This window comes from Aotus nancymaae, unplaced genomic scaffold (genome assembly GCF_030222135.1).
Source record: "Aotus nancymaae isolate 86718 unplaced genomic scaffold, 86718_ANA_hifiasm-v0.15.2.pri h1tg000028l, whole genome shotgun sequence".
NCBI lineage: Eukaryota > Metazoa > Chordata > Mammalia > Primates > Aotidae > Aotus > Aotus nancymaae.
In genome coordinates this window covers 5,355,452-5,374,486 of record NW_026988441.1, presented here as the reverse complement: position 1 = coordinate 5,374,486, position 19,035 = coordinate 5,355,452, and the positions used below count along the sequence as shown (strand labels likewise).

Below are 19,035 nucleotides of genomic sequence, written 5' to 3'. Positions count from 1 at the left end.
ACGTGTGCCAAATGGAGACCGAGGTGTGGCAGGCAGGCAGGTGAGGGCCTTCCCTTGCCAAAGGTCAGTGATACTGAACTTGGAGCAGGAGCCCCGTTCTGGGGCCCATCCTAACCGTAATGACAGGCAGCATGTACACAACGCTGGCTGTTTTCCCGGCAACACACTACTCATTTCATTCTCCTGACCACAGCCCTGTGAGGTCAGTAGCATTACCATCTCCCCTCTGCAGATGAGGAAACTGAGGCACAGGGTCATGATGTCATGATGTCATTTGAAAGGTCAAGTGACAGGCGGCCAGCAGAGGCAGTCCGGCCCACCATCGAGCTCCAGGGTGCCCTGGCCCTGCTGGGGATGCTGAGTGACTGCTCCCCTCCGGCTTCCAGAAGAAACCAGCACTGTCAACACCTAAACTTTGTACCTAGTGATTCTGGGCTTCTGATCTCCAGAACTGCAGGAAAATGAGAATGTGCTGTGTTAAACCACTCACCGCAGTAACCTGTTACAGCGGCAGTAGGAAACCAACACAAGCCCCACCTTCCCTCCACGAAGGCGGAGGCTGCGGAGGGCAGCGTGAGCCTGAGCCTGAGTTGCTGCTTACGGCAGCTCTCCTAAGTGCACCACAGTGAGCAGCCACAGGGATTCACATAACTCACGATGGACGGTGGCTCTCCCACAGAGCTCCGGGGAGGCCCGGGGGTACGACACTATAACTCAGTACTGGACAGACAGAAAAGAGTTGATAAAGTGCTTAGAGCATGGCACAGAGAGTGGGATAAAAGGGTCCGCTGCTCGAATAACCCCAACGATTCAGCTTGTTCTTGCTGTTTTACTGTTACTGCTTTAAACTACGGGACATACAACATACACCATCTCTTCCTGACTCGTGCAAACTGGTGGAAGAAAAAGGTGATTTGCCCTGGGGTGATGCCACCCGATGGTGGTGCGTCCCCAAATGCAAGCTCCACATCAGCAGGGCCTCTGCCAGCCCCGCTTTCCCCTGCACTGTGTCTGTGCTGGCATTGCGGCCAGGCACACGGTAGGTGCTGCTTAAGGATACACCGAGCAGCCGGGCGTGGTGGCTTACACCTGTAAGCCCAGCACTTTGGGAGGCCGAGGCAGGAGGATGGCTTGAGACCAAGAGTTTGAGACCAGCCTGGCCAACACAGTGAGATCCTGTCTCAAAAAATAAATAAATAAATAAATAAATAAAGGGATCTGCTGAAGGAATGGATGGCTCAGGCAGGCCGGGCACTGGGGTTTGCTATTTTTATCAAACAACCTGAGTCATAAAAGGCAAAACCAAAACTACGCTGGCCCAGAGCAGCCCCTTCTTGTACTTCCACTGTGGGTTTCTGGGGAGCGCAAGCATGGTCTCTCCTCTCAGGAGCTCCCGGCCCTGTGTGTTTTCCTCTCCTTCTCCCTCTTCCTTCCCTGCCCTCTCACCACAATCTCTTCCTTGCTGTAGGTTTTCATCCCTCTCCCTTTCTCCTGACTCTGTGCTCCTCAACCTCTCATTCCTTCTTACCCTGATTCCTCTTTCTCCCCACCCTCTCCTTCTCCTTTCTCTTCCTTTCTTGAAGCCAGAGTGCCTGGGTTCAAATCCCAGCTCTACCACTTCTAGGCTGTGTGCCCTTGGCCAAGTAGCTTCCCCTCTTTGTGCCCCAGTTGTAGGACGGGGTAATACGGGTGCCTCTCTCATGGCGTGGCTGGCAGCATTACGTGGGTAAGACACAGAGAGTTCCCAAAGTGTCTGGCATGGGATCCTGCCTGTAATCCCAGCACTTTAAGAGGCTGAGGCGGGAGGATCGCTTGAGCCCAGCAGTTTGAGACCAGCCTGGGCAACACAGCAAGACTGTTTCTATTAAATTAGCCTGCCATGGTGGTGTGTGCCTGCAGTCCAAGCTACTCGGGAGGCTGAGGTGGGAGAATCACTTGAGCCTGGAAGGTTGAGGCTGCAGTGGGCCGTGATTGCACAAATGCACTCCAGCCTGGGCAACGGGGCAAGACCCAATCTCTTGAAAATAAAAGTACCATCACGGGCGAGTGCTCCCTAGGTGCCAGACATGGCCCTCTTTCTCTTGCTCCTGCCTGGTCTTGGTCATGCTCTCTCCCCTCTCCCTCACCGTTCCTGGCCCTGCCTATCTGTCTCTCCATTATTGACACTGCCTGCCTCTGCCTGGGAAGGTCTGTGTACAGTTTTCCAAGCTCTTGGCCTCCATCTCCTATCATCATTTGAGCCAACAGCCCCAGCAGACCGGAGACAAGGCGTCATCTCACTTTTCCAGTGGGGACATCAAGGCACAGAGTGCCTGAGCTGTTTGCTGGGGCTCCCTCAGCGTGTCGGAGCCAAGTCAGGCTCAGCTTCGGGGCTGTGTGAAACACTGGCTGTCCCACCCACCTGCCCAGACTCCAAGACAGGGATGGCCAACAGGAGGCTCAAAATTGCCCAGAGGCTTGTCTGGCCAGTGGGCACTTCTAAATCAAAGATTTCCTATCAAAATCCAGGTTGCAAGCTCTTCCTTGAAAACTTGGAACTCAGAGCCCAGAGCCTAGCTAATTATTCACACCTCTGGGATCCACGTTCCTCACGTATAAAATGGGGACAGTGAGAGTACCGACATCCTACGGCTGTGGTGAGAATTTAGCAAACCTCTGTCCATCAAATAACCTGTAAGCAAATACTGATAGCAGCATCACTCAGCACAGCCCAAAGTGGAAATAACCCAAACGCCCAACAACCACTAAGCAGATAAGCCACAAGGGGTATTCTCATCCAGAGGAATATCCTGCGGCCGTAAAAGGAGTGTGGCAGTGACACGTCACGGCACAGACGCACCTGGGGCACATGCTGCTGAGTGAGGGATGCCAGACACAGGGGCCACACAGTGTAGGATTCCGCCTCTGTGAACTTGCCCCAGAAGGGGCAAGTCCATGAGGCAGAAAGGAGGTTAGTGGCTGCCAGTGGATTGGAGGACAGAGGAATGGGAGTGATGGCTGAAAGGTACTGGGTTTCTTTTTTGGGTGGTAGAAAGGCCCTGGAATTAGACAGCAATGATGGTTGCATAATACTGTGAATATTGTGAAAGCCACTCAGTTGCACCCTTTAAAAGAATTTTCGTGGTGGCTCACGCCTATAATCCCAGCACTTTGGGAGGCCGAGGCAGGTGGATCACTTGAGGTCAGCAGTTCGAGACCAGCCTGGCCAATGTGATAAAACCCCATCTCTACTAAAAATACAAAAACAAACAAAACTTAGCTGAGTATGGTGGCATGTGCCTATCTCAGCTACTCAGGAGGCTAAGCAAGAGAATTGCTTGAACCCAGGAGGTAGAGGTTGCAATGAGCTGAGATTGTGCCAGTGCACTCCAGCCTGGGTGACAGAGCAAGACTCCTTCTCAAAATAATAATAATAATAATAATAATAATAATAATAATAACTTTAATATAAGTTTTATCTCAATTAAAAAGCTCCAAAAATAAAAGAAAGGAAAAGAAAAACCCATGTAAAGTGCTTAGAACAGGGCTGGCCCTGCATAAGCGCTCAATATTTAGTACAATTAATACTAATACTACTGCCATAGCTATTTTCCTCATTGTGAGAGTCTGAGCTTTTCAGCCTCATGCCTCCCTCCTCCCCTTCCATCCCACCCTGGGCGAGCGGAAGAGCAAGCCTGGGTGCTTCCTCCTTTGGTGTCTGCATCCAGGAGACTCAACCATGCATGGCGTTGGCCGGTGTACAGGAACCCTCACCCCAGCCCCACCCCCAACCACAATGGAAACACCTGGCCGGTCTCCTTTCCTCACTCTCAGGGCATTTCAGATCTGTGTGGGGGGCCTGCCCTGCTCTCCACAGAGCCCCCTGTTACGTAAGCAATAAACCTCTCATATCCGCTTGGTGTGTGTGTGACATGGTCAGGCTCAATGTTTGAACCAAATTTTAGGTTGGGGGGGCCATCCTCTCTGCACACTGGCCACAACAATCGTCCTCAACATGCAGCCCCTGGGCCTGCGCCCCCCACATGACAACAGCAGGCGGGGCGAGGAGGGGCACACTTCACACGGGGCACATGCTTTCCAACCGGCCGCAGACCCCGCCACTCCCCACTGCCTTACCCCAGCCTGCTGCACTGCTTCCCACTATTGCCCGGCCCTGCAGGTGGGTAGGTGTAGAGTCCTAGGTCTAAGAGAAAGTTGCCTAGTGGCAGGTCCACAGCAAGGGATGTGGCTTCCATTCCCATTCTCAGAAAGTCCCCCTCCCACTGTCCAAGTGCTGAGATGACCCAGCCCCTGTCTGTCCATGGACAGAGTGTACCTTCATAGAGAATTCCCTGGTCGTCCCTGGTCTGGAGGGACATCAGCTTCCACTGTCGCCCACTCTTGTCTGTCAGCACTGTCCCTGTGGGCAAAGCTTCAAGTGAGGTGGTCACCCGGCTCCGCTTCAGCGTCTGAGGGCTCCGCTTCAGCGTCTGAGGGCTCCGCTTCAGCGTCTGAGGGCTCCGCTTCAGTGTCTGAGGGCTCTGCTTCAGTGTCTGAGGGCTCTGCCTGGTCTTCTGAGGGCTGCACCTGGTCACCTGAGGGCTCTGTCTGGTCTTCTGAGGGCTCTTCCTGGTCTTCTGAGGGCTGCTTTTGGGGGTTGGGGGTCTGGTCATGGAGCCTGCAGGAGGATGGTAAGAATAAAGCAAAACGTCATCCAGAAGAGAAAAGTTGGATGGAGAGTGAAATAGCACACAAAATACTATTCCTTTATGAATTCGTTCACTCAGCAAACACTTCCTGGGACCTTCTATGGGTCAGGCTTTGTGTGATGATGTTGGGCGCCAACAGGAGTCGGACCTGCATCCTTCTCTCAGGAGTGCCCAGTTTGGTGGGGAAGTCTGTTCTAGACACAGCCAGTCAGATTTGGGTCCGAGACAGGGCAGTACAGACAGATATTAGGGACCAAAAGAGAAAGAGGTCCTGACTGGAGAAGTCAGGGTAGGCTTCTTGGAGGAAGGGATGTTGGATGAGTAGAAGTTTGCCTGGGAAAAAAGGATATTCTAGATGTTTACCCAAACACATCCTGCAAAAGGACTCAGTCCTCATACAGAAAAGGGCTGAGAAATTTGTTAGACCAAAGCCCTGCCCTGGACGGGCTCCTAGACTGGCAAGAGAATGAGGCAGGTGCGGTGGGAGACAGCCTTGGACACAGGAAAAGACATCACTTACCATTCCTCTCACCTACCATCCCCTAAAGGCATGTAATGGTAGGAGGTCTCTGGGGCCCAGAGGATGAGGAGGAGCAAAGGGGACACCTCATACCGCAACTGTGGCTGTGGCTTCAGATCCAGGGGCCCAGTAAATATACACCTGAGTTGTGCTTGCTCCCTGCTGGCAAAGGGCCCCCAGTCCAGAAAGTGAGGCTGAAAGGGACGTAGAGCCAAGAGTGACATGCGCTCCAATGAGGGCAGCAGCAGGCACAGGGGGCACCAGACAGAGAAGCTGGAGAGAGGCTCTGGCGGGCATGAGGAGGTCTGGATGTAAGCCTATGGTACCCAAGAGAGGCTTCCTAGAGACCAGACCAGCTGAGTGGCAGTACGCCAGGCCAAGAAGGAAGGTGAGAGTGCCCTGGGCTGAGGGAACAGGCTTAGCAAAGACCAAGGTTAATCCCCAAAAGTGAGTTTTCTGGGCAAAGACTGTGTTGAGGGCTAAAGCAGGAACCAGGCCACACAGATGCCAGGCTGAAGAGCTTGGCCTGTGGGTGCTAGGAACAGCAGGGGGCTGTGTGCAGGGAGGGGCTGGGGCAGCTCTGGTTGCCAGAAGACCCATGTGGGGCCATGTAGAAGCACTGGAAGGGGAGATGGGAGGCTGGGGGAGATGCTGGAGTGAGTGTCAGGCAGGGCTGGATGATGTCTGAGCCAGGGCTAAGGCAGTTTTGTCCCAAACATCATCAGATGATCTAACTTGGTCCCACTCAAGAGTCAGGCCAGATTGACCTTAACTCTTACCTTTAGATCTCTCAGAGGAACTCGGGGTATCTTCAGACTCAGAACTGTCACCATCTGAGAAGAGAGGTGGAGAGGTGACAGAGCTGGACCATTTCACCTTCTTGGGAGAGATTTCAAAACTGGAGTTCAGTTCTCTCTTTGAGCCTAAAGAAAGGCAGACAAAATGCAGGCTGGAGTTACAAAGGCCCTTTGCAGGCACCACAGGACCTGGAGCCCTGAGGCTATATTCAGCTATGCTCTTCTCTTTGGCCCTCAAGACCAATTCTTGCTTCTTCTATCACTTGAGTATCTAAGCAAACTGTTCCTTTTAGTTATTCTCTCCCTCCTAGGTCTTAGCCTCTCTTGTATCTTCTGGCATTTTGTCACTCTGTGTCCTCTTCCACAACATTTCTTTACATATATGTATTTTTGAGATGGAGTCTCACTCTGTTGCCCAGGTTGGAGTGCAGTGGTGTGATCTGGGCTCACTGCAACCTCTGCCTCGTGGGTTCAAGCAATTCTCCTGCCTCAGCCTCCTAAGCAGCTGGCATTACAGTCGTGTACCAACACACCCAGCTAATTTTTGTATTTTTAGTAGAAACAGGCTTCCCTATGTTGGCCAGACTGGTCTTGAACTCCTGACCCCAAGTGATTTGCCCACCTCATCTCCCCAAAGTGCTGGGATTCCAGGCATGAGCCACCATGCCTGGCCTCTTCCTTGTAATTTCTTAAAATCTATCTTCCAGTTAACGAATTCTCCCTTTAGCTATGTCTTGTCTGCTGTTTAAACCACCCATTTAGTTTCTGATTACATTGATTATATATCACACATACACATATATATAAACATACAATGATTATGTATACACACACACAAACATTAGAGATTTTACTTCGTTCCTTCTCTTATCTGCCTATGCAACTTTTACTTACTCCTTCATTGTACTTTCAATTTGTTATTTTATTCCTTTTTTTCTTTTTTTAAGATGGAGTCTCACTTTGTTGCCAGGCTGGTGCAGTGGTGCGATCTAGGCTCACTGCAACCTCTGCTTCCCGGGTTCAAGCAATTCTCAGTCCCCTGAGTAGCTAGGACTACAGGCACATGCCATCATGCCCAGCTAATTTTTGTATTTTTAGTAGAGACGGGGTTTCGCCATGTTGGCCAGGATAGTCTTCATCTCTTGACCTCGTGATCCACCCGCCTCGGCCTCCCAAAGTGCTGGGACTACAGGCATGAGGAACTGTGCCTTCCCTACTTTATTTCTTTAAATGTATCAAGCGTGCTTTGTAAATATTCTCATCTATTAATTCTAAGGTCTGTGGTCTTGGCAGGTCTGATTCTGTAATTTGTTGTTTCTGCTGACTCTCAGGCTAGCTTATTTCCTGGCGTCCTTGTAAATCAACAAAGACTGGTACTCATGTTCCTTAGACATTCCCTAAAGTTTGTCTTTAAAGAATGTTTTCCAAGAGAAGATTTGTTTATATCAGGCAGGGAGGGATGCCCACATCTCACCACTTTAAGTTAAATGTTCAGCTTGCATTTTGGGGGACCACACAGATCAGTGTGAATTCTGGCCCCAAACTGGTGAGAACATGAATTCTTGGTTAGGAATTCTCAAAGAAGGCCGGGCGTGGTGGCTCACGCCTATAATCCCAGCACTTTGGGAGGCCGAGGCAGGTGGATCACCTGAGGTTAGGAGTTTGAGACCAGGCTGGCCAACATGGTGAAATCCTGTCTCTACCAAAAAAATACAAAAATTAGCCAGCGGTGGTGGCAGATGCCTGTAATCCCAGCTCCTTAGAAGCTGAGGCAAGAGAATTGCTTGAATTCAGGAGGTGGAGGTTGCAGTGAGCCAAAATCACACCACTGCACTCTAGCCTGGGTGAGAGAGAGACTGTGTCTCAAAAAAAAAGGAATTCTCAAATAAGACATTCCTCCTTTTTTTTAAACCCACCACCAAAGGCTGACAAATGTCTCCACCAATTTTCTCTGTGGAACGATTACTTTTGCTGCAGTTTGCCCACTGAGGAGCCCCAGATTTAAGAGGAGGTTTCCAACTGCAACTCCTGCACTGCTAAGGCCCTAAGATTTGTCTCCCGTACCCCACTAAAACCCAGGCTCCAGGTCAAGAGTAAACAGCCCCGGCACAAGTAACACCAATGCAGCGCTGTGGTCTCTGCTTTCCTATTGTTTCTCACCTCCATGGATTCCCCTTAGTTTCCTACCACTTAGCTCTATGTTTTAAAAAGACATTTTTATGTTTTATTCAACATATTTGGGCAGACTGAACTACAAGGAGTATTTATTATCATCTGGTCTGCCACATTGCTAAAAACAAATGTCCTTTCTTTTTAGTTGACACTGACTAACTCAGCCAGCACAGTTGGTCCCAGGACATCCAACACAGGTTGAGCATCCCAAATCCAGAAATCTGAAACGCAAAATGCTCCAAAATCTAAAACTTTCTGAGTGTCAACAGGATGCTCAAAGGAAATTTCACTGGGCTACTGTGGATTCCAGATTTTTTTTTTCTTTTTTTACATCTAGTCTTGCTCTGTTGCCCAGGCTGGACTGCAGTGGCATGATCTCAGCTCACTGCAACCTCTGCTTCCTGGGTTCAAGTGATTCTACTGCCTCAGCCTCCCAAGTAGCTGGGATTACAGGCGTTCACCACTATACCCAGCTAATTTTTGTATTTTTAGTACAGATGGGGTTTCAGCTTATTGGCTAGACTGGTCTCGAACTCCTGACCTCAAGTGATCTGCCTGCCTCAGCCTCCCAAAGTGCTGGGATTACAGGCATGAGCCACCGTGCCTGGCCAGATTTCAGATTTTCAAATCAGGGATGATCAACCAGTAAGTATAATGGAAATATTCCAAAATCTGAAACACTTCTGGTCCTGATCATTTTGGATAAGAGATACTCAACCTGCAGATGCCAAGTAGGCAGGCTGCACATACACATCTCCTCCAAGCAGGGAAGGAGTCCAGGTTGGCAGGAGATAGAAATGAAGGAGCTGTCTACACGGAGACGGAGTTCAAAGCCATGAGGACAATAAGAGGCCAAGAGACTGAGGGTAGACAGAGTGGTCCAGTCCTGAGGCCTGAGCTTCTCCACTATCAGGAGAGGGTCAGGCAGGCTGCAAAGGAGTCCTCCGTCTGGAGACACACATGTGCATGCACCTCACCCCCTCTGCAGGAATAGGCTCAAAGCTCTGGTTCTTACCTCGGAAGGATGACACATGTGGCTTGACAAAGGTCTGCGAAACTACATGCTCCTCTATAGGCAAAGAATGTCCACAGTAGGGGCAGAATTTGAATGCTGCTTGGATATTTTTGCCACAGTCTGGACAGAAGGAGATCATGCTACAAAAGAGAATGAATAAACACAAAGTGAAGCGGGATGGCTGGAGGTCAGTGGAAGTATTGTGGGAGAACTGCTCTTCATCACAGGGTGAGTGTGCAGGAGGCACGGCCAGGGTCTTCAACTATGTGTGTGATGTTCACTTCTTAAAACATATGATGGGAATGGGAGAGAGGGTCAACGTTCCCCAAATATCCATATGCTGCCCTGTACTTCCCAGGTTCCCCGGCGAGGTAGGGGCCACATGACTAATTCTGGCCAATGGGGTATGAGTAGAGTCATCTCATGGCTGAGGCAGTTAGGAGTCAGAGTACCTCCTCTGCCTCCCCGTCCACCTGCAGGGATGGCCCTGGAGGCCATGGCTCCCAACTGACATAGCGATGAGATGAAGGAGGGCTGCCTGGTCCACACTGGAACCTCATGACCAACAAATAAAATTCTGCTGTATTGAGCTGCCAAACTTTTAGGGTTTATTTGTCACAGCAGCACAGCCTATTCTAACTGACTAATTTAGTAGAATGATGAGTGTTCACTACGTTACTCTTTATGCTTTGCATCTCTCTATTTGCCGATACTTTGTAAAAGTCCAAATTACATGCTGAGCCTATGACAAAGGAGGATATGGAAGAATTAGGCCAGCGAAGAAGAGAAAATCAACAAGGATGAAGTACAACAGGCAGTTTGTATTGCCCTTCATTATGGCAGTGCTATTTGTAATGAGCATCTTACAAACAGCAGCAACGCACTGGGCTCAGTGGCTCACACCTGTAATTCCAGCACTTTGGGAGGCCAAGGAGAGCAGATCACCCGAGGTCAGGAATTCAAGACCAGTGTGTCTGACATGGTGAAACCCTGTCTATACTAAAAATACAAAAAAATTAGCAGAGTGTAGTGGTGCACGCCTGTAATCCCAGCTACTCGGGAGGCTGAGGCAGGAAAGTCACTTGAACTCAGGAGGTGGAGGCTGTAGTGAGCCAAGATCGTGTCATTGCACTCCAGCCTGGACAAAAAGAGTTAAAATTCCGTCTTAAACAAACAAACAAAACAAATAGCAGCAACAACAAAAAAAACGGCCACTTCTTTGTTCTTATAGTCTAAGGCTTAGTGTACATTAGCAATTAAAAGTGAAACTATCAGTTGGGCACAGTGGCTCACGCCTGTAATCCCAGCACTTTGGGAGGCTGAGGTGGGCAGATCGCCTGAGGTCAGGAGTTTGAGACCAGCCTGACCAACATGAAGAAACCCTGTCTCTACAAAAATACAAAATTAGCCAGGTGTAGTGGCGGGAGCCTGTAATCCCAGCTACTTAGGAGGCTGAGGCAGGAGAATTGCTTCAACCCGGGAGGTGGAGGTTTTGGTGAGGCGAGGTTGTGACACTGCACTCCAGCCTGGGCAACAAGAGCGAAACTCCGCCTCAAAAAAAAAAAAAAAGAAAGAAAGAAAAAAAAGGAAAGTGAAACTATCGAAATAGAAGTTAATATAAACATGTGCTTGTGATTTAATTTCACCTTGAAAGAGAAAATTCTTTAATTTTTTTAGAGACGGGGGTCTCACTCTGTCACCAGGTAGGAGTGCAGTGGCATGATCACAGCTCACTGCAGCCTCAAACTCCTGGGCTCAAGCAATCTTCCCAGGTAGCTGGGACTATAGGTGTGTGCCACTACACTTGATTAATTTTTATTTTTATTTTTTTTGTAGAGATGGGGGTCTCACTATGTTGCCCAGGCTAGTCTGGAACTCCTGCCTCAGCCTTCCAAAAGTGCTGGGATTATAGGCATGAGCTACCATCCTGGCTGCAAGAGACCATTCTGATGAAACCCTTTTCCTTTATTTACTGTAAGGGCTGGCTTCTGTTGCAAATGCAAACACTGGAGTCTGTAAGATCACAGGTTTGGCTCCAGGCTGCCAGATTTGAATCCCACATCTGCCACATGCTGGGCAAACTACTTAACCTCTCTGTGCCACAGTCCACTCCACTATAAAATGGGGCTTCACCCAGCACCTATCTGACAGAATGGCCATTGAGGTCTAAATGAATACATTTATATGAGGTGCTGAGAACAGGGCCTGGCGCACACAAAGCCTTTTATGTCAGTGGCTGCTGTGACCGTATCATACCCTGTACCCCAGTTACTATATTCCAGTCATTGATATTTCTGTTCTTCCCTTTCTTCTTCGATAGGAAGTTCTGAGCTTCTCAGCCTATTTCCTCTAGGTATTGACTTCTGAAATTCTAAAGCTTGTCCTTCAAAACCACAGGCAATCCCATCAGCTGGTGAAGAAATCTCAGCCACATGAGGATAGACGGGGTCCTGGATTCCTTTCTTAGGCTGTAGAAGAGCAGAAATACTCTGTGGCATAAATCTGCCCTTCTGTTTTTTCAAACAAAGGAGTCGTGTAAGACACCTGGACTGCAAAGGCTGTCGGTCAAGTATCTTTTACCCTCCAGAAAGTCAGTCGTTCTGACTGGTAGTGTAACTTAGTGATGTGCTGTCCTGGTAATAATATGTAAAAGAGCATCTGTGTCTTCTCAAAGGTATAAATACTGGTGAGCATTTTTGTTAAGCTAGAGGTCTCACTGCCTCTTCTTCCCTTTCTCCCAGGCAAACCTGGGTGTTGACACTGGTGCCACAAGATCAAAATTGCCTAGATGTACCCAATAAATATATACGCCTACTACATACCTATGTAAATTAAAAATTAAAAACGTATTTTTTGAGACAGAGTCTCCTTCTGTTGCCCAGGCTGGAGTGCAATGGTGTGATCTCGGCTCACTGCAACCTCTGCCTCCTGGGTTTAAGCTATTCTCCTGCCTCGGTCTCCAGAATAGCTGGGATTATAGGTGTGAGCCACTAGGCCTAGCAAATTAAAAAAAATTTTTTTAAACTGCCTAGAGGCTGGTGCCTGGAGAGTTGGATTAGAAAGAATGCGTGATTGCGTTAAACCACTAAGATTTGGAAGTTGCTTGTTACTGAAACCTCGCCTAGACAGACTTTGCTATACTTCTTTTTTATTTTTTTAGCAACAGGGTCCCACTCTGTCACTCAGGCTGGAGTGCAATGGCACAATCATGGCTCACTGCAGCCTCGACCTCTTGGGCTCAGGCCACCCTCTCACCTCAGCCTACCAAGTAGCTGAGACTACAGGCATGTGCCACCATGGCTTTTTTTTTTTTTTAACTTTTTGTAGAGATGGGGTCTCGGTATGTTGCCCAGGCTGGTCTCGAACTCCTGAGCTCAGGCAATATTCCTGCCTTGGCCTCCCAAAGTACTGGGATTACAGGTGTGGACCACCATGCCTGGTCTAGATTTCTTAAGTGAACAAAGGATTTGTTTAGAAATCTGTGATGGTTTTATTTATTTATTTGGAGACAGAGTTTTGCTCTGTCACCCAGCCTGGAGTGCAGTGGCACGATTTTGGCTCACTGCAACATCCGCCTCCTAGGTTCGAGGGATTTTCCTGCCTCAGCGTCCTGCGTAGCTGGAACTACAGGTATGCGCTACCACACCCAGCTCATTTTTTTTTTTTTTGAGATGGAGTTTTGCTCGTTGCCCAGGCTGGAGTGCAGTGGCACGATCTCAGCACACTGCAACCTCCGCCTCCTAGGTTGAAGCGATTCTCTTAGGACTACAGGTGTGCAACACCATGCCAAGCTAATTTTTATATTTTTCGTAGAGATGGGGTTTCGCCATGTTGGCCAAGCTGGTTTCGAACTCCTGACCTCAAATGATCTACCTGCCTTTGCCTCCCAAAGGACTGGAATTACAGGTGTGAGCCTGGCAGAAATCCGTGCCAGTTTTAAATGGATTCATGTTAAGTGGAATTTCCCCAGATGCTGGCTGTCCTTGGATAAAGATGCCTCCAGGATGCAGCAAGTGTCTAAACAGGTGAGCCCTGCCACACCCATGACAACGTTCCTTCTGGGAGCGCAGCTGGCCAGCAGCAACCCAGAGAGACAAGCAGAAGCCAGCTGCTGGTGGGAAAAAGGAAAAAGGCCTTGAGAGGCTGTGCCCAAGGGATAATACCTTTATGAGGTCACAGACTGGCCCTTGGATTTACTGGGCTGGAAACTCCATCTTGACAGCAACCTGCAAGTGAACAAAAGTGGAGAGGCTGATTCACACTTTCACATAGCAATGAAAGATAACAGCTAACGTTTACTGAGCACTGGCCATGCCGCCAGCATGTGCCAAATCCATTTGTTCATTCATTCACTCATTCATCTATTCTATAATTATTTACTGAGTTTCCTGTTTATGCCAGCCACTGGGGAAACAGCAGCAAAGGAAACAACACAGCCCCTGCCCTCAGGAAGCTTGTGTTCTGGTGGGAGAAGAGAAGCTAACAAACAAATGAGCAAGGAACTGCTGAACAGGTCAGATGGAGACAGTGCTACAGAGGACAATAAAGTACCACAGGAGAAAACAGGATGCCACAGAGGGCGGCGGGTCACCATTCACACTGGGTGGTTAAGGAGGGCCTTGCCCAGAGGGAGACATCTGAACAGAGACCCAAAGGAAACCAGGGAGCGAGTCTTCAATACCTGGGAAGGAGTCCCCCAGGCAGAGAGCTTTCTATGCATTATCCTATTTAGTCTATACTACAGTCCAGGAGGCAGGTTCCAGAATTATCATCACTTCATTGGAGAGTGTGGCATACCAGAGTATTTCTGGTCCTGTGTGCTTTTTGGAACCCTGTCACCCCTCCTCCCAGGAGTCAGGGTATCTGTTTGACCCCCTGTGGATCTGGGCAGAGCTGTGACTGCTCCTACCGATAGAGGATGGGCAGAAGTAAGGCCATAAGACTTCCAAGGCTGGGTCATAAAAAACAACTTGCACCTGGCTGGCTTGCTCGGGATGCTCACCCATGGAGCCCAGTTTCCATGCCATGAGGCAGCCTCAAGTAGCCCAGGCAGAGAAGTCACATGGAGAGGCTCAGGAGGAGAGGCACTGAGGCCCGCGGCCAACAGCCAGTGTCAGCTGCTGGATATGTGAGTGGGCAAGTCCTCAGGCCACTTAGACCCCAGGCTTCATCTTCCTGCTAAGCCACAGGCATCAGGGAGCAGAAACAGGCCACCCCGCTGTGCTCACTCTGAATTCCTGGCACACAGGATCCATGGGCACAACAAATGGTGGTTCTACATCACTGAATTGGGGGATAATTTGTCCTCTGGACTTAGTAACCAGAACAGGGAGCAGGCAGTCCTGGCTGCACAGAGGTTAAGCCACTTACTTAATGACAGCTCTCATTTCGTGACAGTTCAGTATGTGTGGATCACTGTGCTAAGTTCTTAGGAGGTATTATCTACAGAACCTTCAGTCACCCTCTTCAAGGTAAGAATGATTTCTGAGAAGCAGAAGCTCAGAAAGAAAATGACTTGCCCAAGGCCACACAGCTCTAAAGAGGTGAGGCAGACACATGATTCTGTTTAATCTTTCCTTCCACTCTGTGAGGTAGGGATGCTCATCCCATATTTGAAAGCTACAAAATGATGCACAAACGGGTGAGAATTCTCCTTCCCCCAGACCCGACTCCACTCACCTAGAAAACGATGGGGATGGAGATGAAATTCAGAGCCCTGAGCCCCAAAGTCCACATTCTTTTTCTTTTGTTTTGAGACGAAGTTTCACTCTTATTGCCCAGCTGGAGTGCAATGGCACGATCTTGGCTCACTGTAACTTCTGCCTCCCAGGTTCAAGCAATTCTCCTGCCTCTGCATCCCGAGTAGCTGGGATTACAGGAGCACACCACCATGCCCAGCTAATTTTTGTATTTTTTTAGTAAAGACGGGGTTTCACCATATTGGCCAGGCTGGTCTCAAACTCCTAACCTTGTGATCCGCTTGCCTCGGCCTCCCAAAGTGCTGGGATTACAGGTTTGAGTTACTGTGCTTGGCCACACCCATGTTCTTAACCTGGTGCCAATTTATACGATGAAAATGCACACCTGGACTGTGCTCCTGGGGCGACAGGTCAGAAAATTCTTGCAGATTTGAATCTGGAAGCTGATGCTGGGTGTGGAATCAGGCCAAGAGGGTTTTTAAGCATGTGCCAACCCTGGTTCTGACATCCTGCCCCTAGCCTGGTCTAGGCCACCATCTCTCCCTGTGCTACTGCAGCAGCTTCCTAACTAGACTTCTGGCTTCTACGCTTGCCCCTACAATCTATTTTCAATCTAGTAGCTAGAGAGATCCATTTAAAATCTAAATCAGACCCTGGCCCTGTCCTTCCTCTACTCAAAACCATATGGAGGGCTGGGCACAGTGGCTCACGCCTGTAATCCCAGCACTTTGGGAGGCCAAGGCAAGTGGATCACTTGAGGTCAGGAGTTCCAGACCAGCCTGGCCAACATGGTGAAAACCCATCTCAACTAAAAAAAAACACACAAAAGAAAATCAGCCAGACATGGTGGCGGGCACCTGTAATCCCAGCTACTCAGGAGGCTTCGACATGAGATCCACTTGAACCCAGGAGACAGAGGTTGCCATGAGCTGAGATCGCACCACTGCACTCCAGCCTGGGTGACAGACTGAGACTCCATCTCAAAAATAAATAAAAAAATAAAAAAAATCTAAGTCAGACCCTGTCCCTCCTTTACTCAAAACCGTATGGTGGATTTCATTCAAAGCCAAAATTCCTACCATGGCCCAGGAGTCTCTACATGAGCCGCCATTTCGCTGTCCCCTCGCTGCCTCTCCCACCATCTCCCCTTGCTCACTCTGAGCCAGCCATGCTGGCTTTGGTGCTCTTCCCCAGTCGTGACAAGAACATTTCTTCCCCAAGACCTTTACACTTGCTCTTCCAACTGCCTGGAATGCTGTCCCCCCAGAGTGCACACAGGTGAGTCCCTCATCACTGTCTTCAGCTCTCTGTTCAAATGTCACCTTCTCAGAGACCTTCTTGGACACCATTTTACTGTGTTTTTTTTTAAACGAAGTTTCCCTCTTTTTGCCCAGGTTGGAGTGCAGTAGCACAACCTCGGCTCACTGCAACCTGAGCTTCCCAGGTTCAAGCAATTCTCCTGCCTCAGCTTCCCATGTAGCTGGGATTACAGGCGCCCGCCACCATACGTGGCTAATTTTGTATTTTTAGTAGGGACGGGGTTTCACCATGTTGGCTGGCATGGTCTTGAACTCCCGACCTCAGGTGATCTGCCTGCCTCAGTCTCCCAAAGCACTGGAATTACAGGTGCGCGCCACTATGCCTGGCCCTGGACAACATTTTACTAATAACATGTTTTGTCTCCTTGCCTTGCTTTATTTTTCCTCACAGTACTTGTCACCGCCTGACTTACTAGAATGTAAGCTTCACGATGGCGGGGACTTTTATCTGCCTTGTTTGCCACACTATGCCCAGAGCCTCAAACAGGCCTGGCACAGAGCAAATGCTGAGTCTATGTTTGCTGAGTGAATAAATCATTGTCTTCTTTGCAGAAGAAAACCTGCCAAGAAGGCAGAGGGGCCCCCAGCTGTGTCAGCACACATCCATCCTTCAGGGAAAGTCTAGACATGGAGCTGGAGACTCCAAGCTCAGGGCCAGAATTATCTAGCTGGACGGTCCTTAAATAGACCTGCCACTTAGAAGCAGAGCAGTATAGGGGTTAAGAGGATAAATTTGGGACATAATCTGCGGGGGTTTGGATCTTACTTCTGCCACATATTGTGTGATGGTGGGCAATAAAAAAATTTTTTTTCCCCTTTGGGATGGTCTCGCTGTGTCACCCAGGCTGGAGAGCAGTGGCACAATCTCAACTCACCTGTAATCTCCGCTTCCTGGGTTCAAGCGAGTCTCCTGCCTCAGCCTCCCAAATAGCTGGGATTACAGGCCAATGCCACCATGCCTGGCCAATTTTTCTATTTTTAGTAGAGATCTGGTTTCACCATGTTGGCCAGGCTGGTCTCGAGCTCCTGACCTTGTGACCTCGGCCTCCCAAAGGAGGGATTACAGGCATGAGCCACTGTGCCTGGCCAATTTTTTTTTTTAAGAGACAGGGTCTTGCTGTTGCCCAGGATGGAGTGAAGTGACTCCATCTTAGCTCACTGTAATCTCCACCTTCTGGGCTCAAGCGATCCTCCCACCTCAGCCTCCCAAGTAGCTGGGATCACAGTCACAGACCACCTTGCCCAGTTAATTTATTTCCAATTTTTAAAAAACACCTCTTTGCCTGTTCCTGCATTTGTAAACTGAGAACAGCAGCAGTTACCTCTTGAAATTTTGAAGTTTAGGGTACCTGACACATATTGTACATCTGATTAACATTAGTTCCACAACTGATTTGGTTCCATTAATTTCTAGCCAGTGAATTCCTCCCCGAGAACTTTCACACATGCAGTAGTTCCCTTGGCCAGGAATGTGCTCCACCACTTTCCCCTGCGGCTGATTCATTCATTCAGGTCTCAGCCTAAGAGTTCTTCCCTGACCACCTTATATAAACTGCATTCCCTAGCCCCGCTTTTCGCTCTCCCTTCCCCTTTCCTCCTTAATTTTTCTCCTTAGCACTTAATGCATCTAACATAGATTCACAATTCCTTATTCTAATCATCTGGTGCCAGTTGTGTTTCAAAGTTCAGAATTTTGAAGGTTTTGGAACATTTTTATTTTATTTACTTAGTTTGAGATGGAGTCCCGCTCTGTCACCCAGGCAGGAGTACAATGGTGCAATCTCAGCTCACTGCAACCTCTGCCTCCTGGGTTCAAGCGATTCTCATGCCTCAGCCTCCGGAGTAGCTGGGATTACAGGCATGTACCCATGCCCAGCTAATATTTTTCTATTTTTTGTAGAGGTGGGGCTTTATTATGTTGGCCAGGCTGGTCTCAAACTCCTGAACCCAGCTGATCCTCCCACCTCGGTCTCTCAAAGTGCTGGGATTACAGGCGGGAGCTACTGCACCCAGCCAAATTTCTTGGATTTTAGAACCTATTATATATTACAACACCGGCGGGATCCAGGGCAACCCTCCATAAGCAAGTATGTGATTTATACAACAGTATCTTTTCTAAATAGTCACACATCAGTTCGGAGGGGGTATTGCCAGCAAACAAGTTCAAAGCCAGGTGAGGCTGGGCTACCAAGTAAGTTGCCAAATAGAGAAAAAGACCTTTCGGTTTTTACAACGTTTTGGATTTTAAAGTTATAGATAAGGGATTGCAGACCTGCAAATATTCTTTAACACTTCTTTTTCAGTGTCTGGCATCCCCAGCCACCGTGAGAATGTGAATTAGCTGGGGCAGGATTTTTGTTTTAGACACTACTATAACACGGGCTTGAACAGTGCCTATTAGACTAGGCATTCCAACGTAGAATAAACAGCAATATCGGTTGCACAGAGCCTTCCATATAGTATATGCTCAATAAAAGTAGATGCAAAAAAGAAAGGAGTCTCAGAGTGCTGAAGTCACCTACGCAATGGCCAGTTCATCACTTGAAACCCAAGGCTCCAACCCTCAGGCCAGTCTTTATCCATCCATTTATTTGACTTATTCAACAAATGTTTACTGAACAGCTGCTACGTGTCAACTACAGTATAGCGTTCCTCCTACACTTCGGGAGACAGCACAGCAAAAAGGCTAAAGGTCAGACCCCACCCCAGCGCCGGTGGGGACGGCTGCCTAGGTGACAGAGCCTCCCTTCTGTCGCACCCTCCATAGAAACCAAGGGACGACGAGCTGCCCAGGCAGAGCAGCAGTCAAACTTCCCACAAGCCCC

At 49.0% G+C, this 19,035-nt stretch overlaps 1 protein-coding gene across 2 annotated transcripts in view; it reads right to left on the bottom strand.

Moving 5' to 3' along the window:
• The window catches only part of VRK3 (VRK serine/threonine kinase 3), a 48,810-nt gene that overhangs the window by 29,368 nt on the left and 407 nt on the right, over positions 1 to 19,035 (bottom strand). Inside the window, exons 1-5 of one of the 2 annotated variants that reach the window (XM_064381022.1) lie at positions 14,872 to 15,729; positions 13,356 to 13,418; positions 9,193 to 9,332; positions 5,988 to 6,131; positions 4,316 to 4,657 (exon numbers count right to left, since the gene is read on the bottom strand). In XM_064381022.1, the coding sequence (XP_064237092.1) occupies positions 4,316 to 4,657; positions 5,988 to 6,131; positions 9,193 to 9,331 (625 nt within the window). In that variant the 5' untranslated portion in view covers position 9,332; positions 13,356 to 13,418; positions 14,872 to 15,729. Of the gene's footprint in view, positions 1 to 4,315; positions 4,658 to 5,987; positions 6,132 to 9,192; positions 9,333 to 13,355; positions 13,419 to 14,871; positions 15,730 to 19,035 lie in introns of those variants that run through there. The other variant, XM_064381021.1, reaches the window with a different exon arrangement.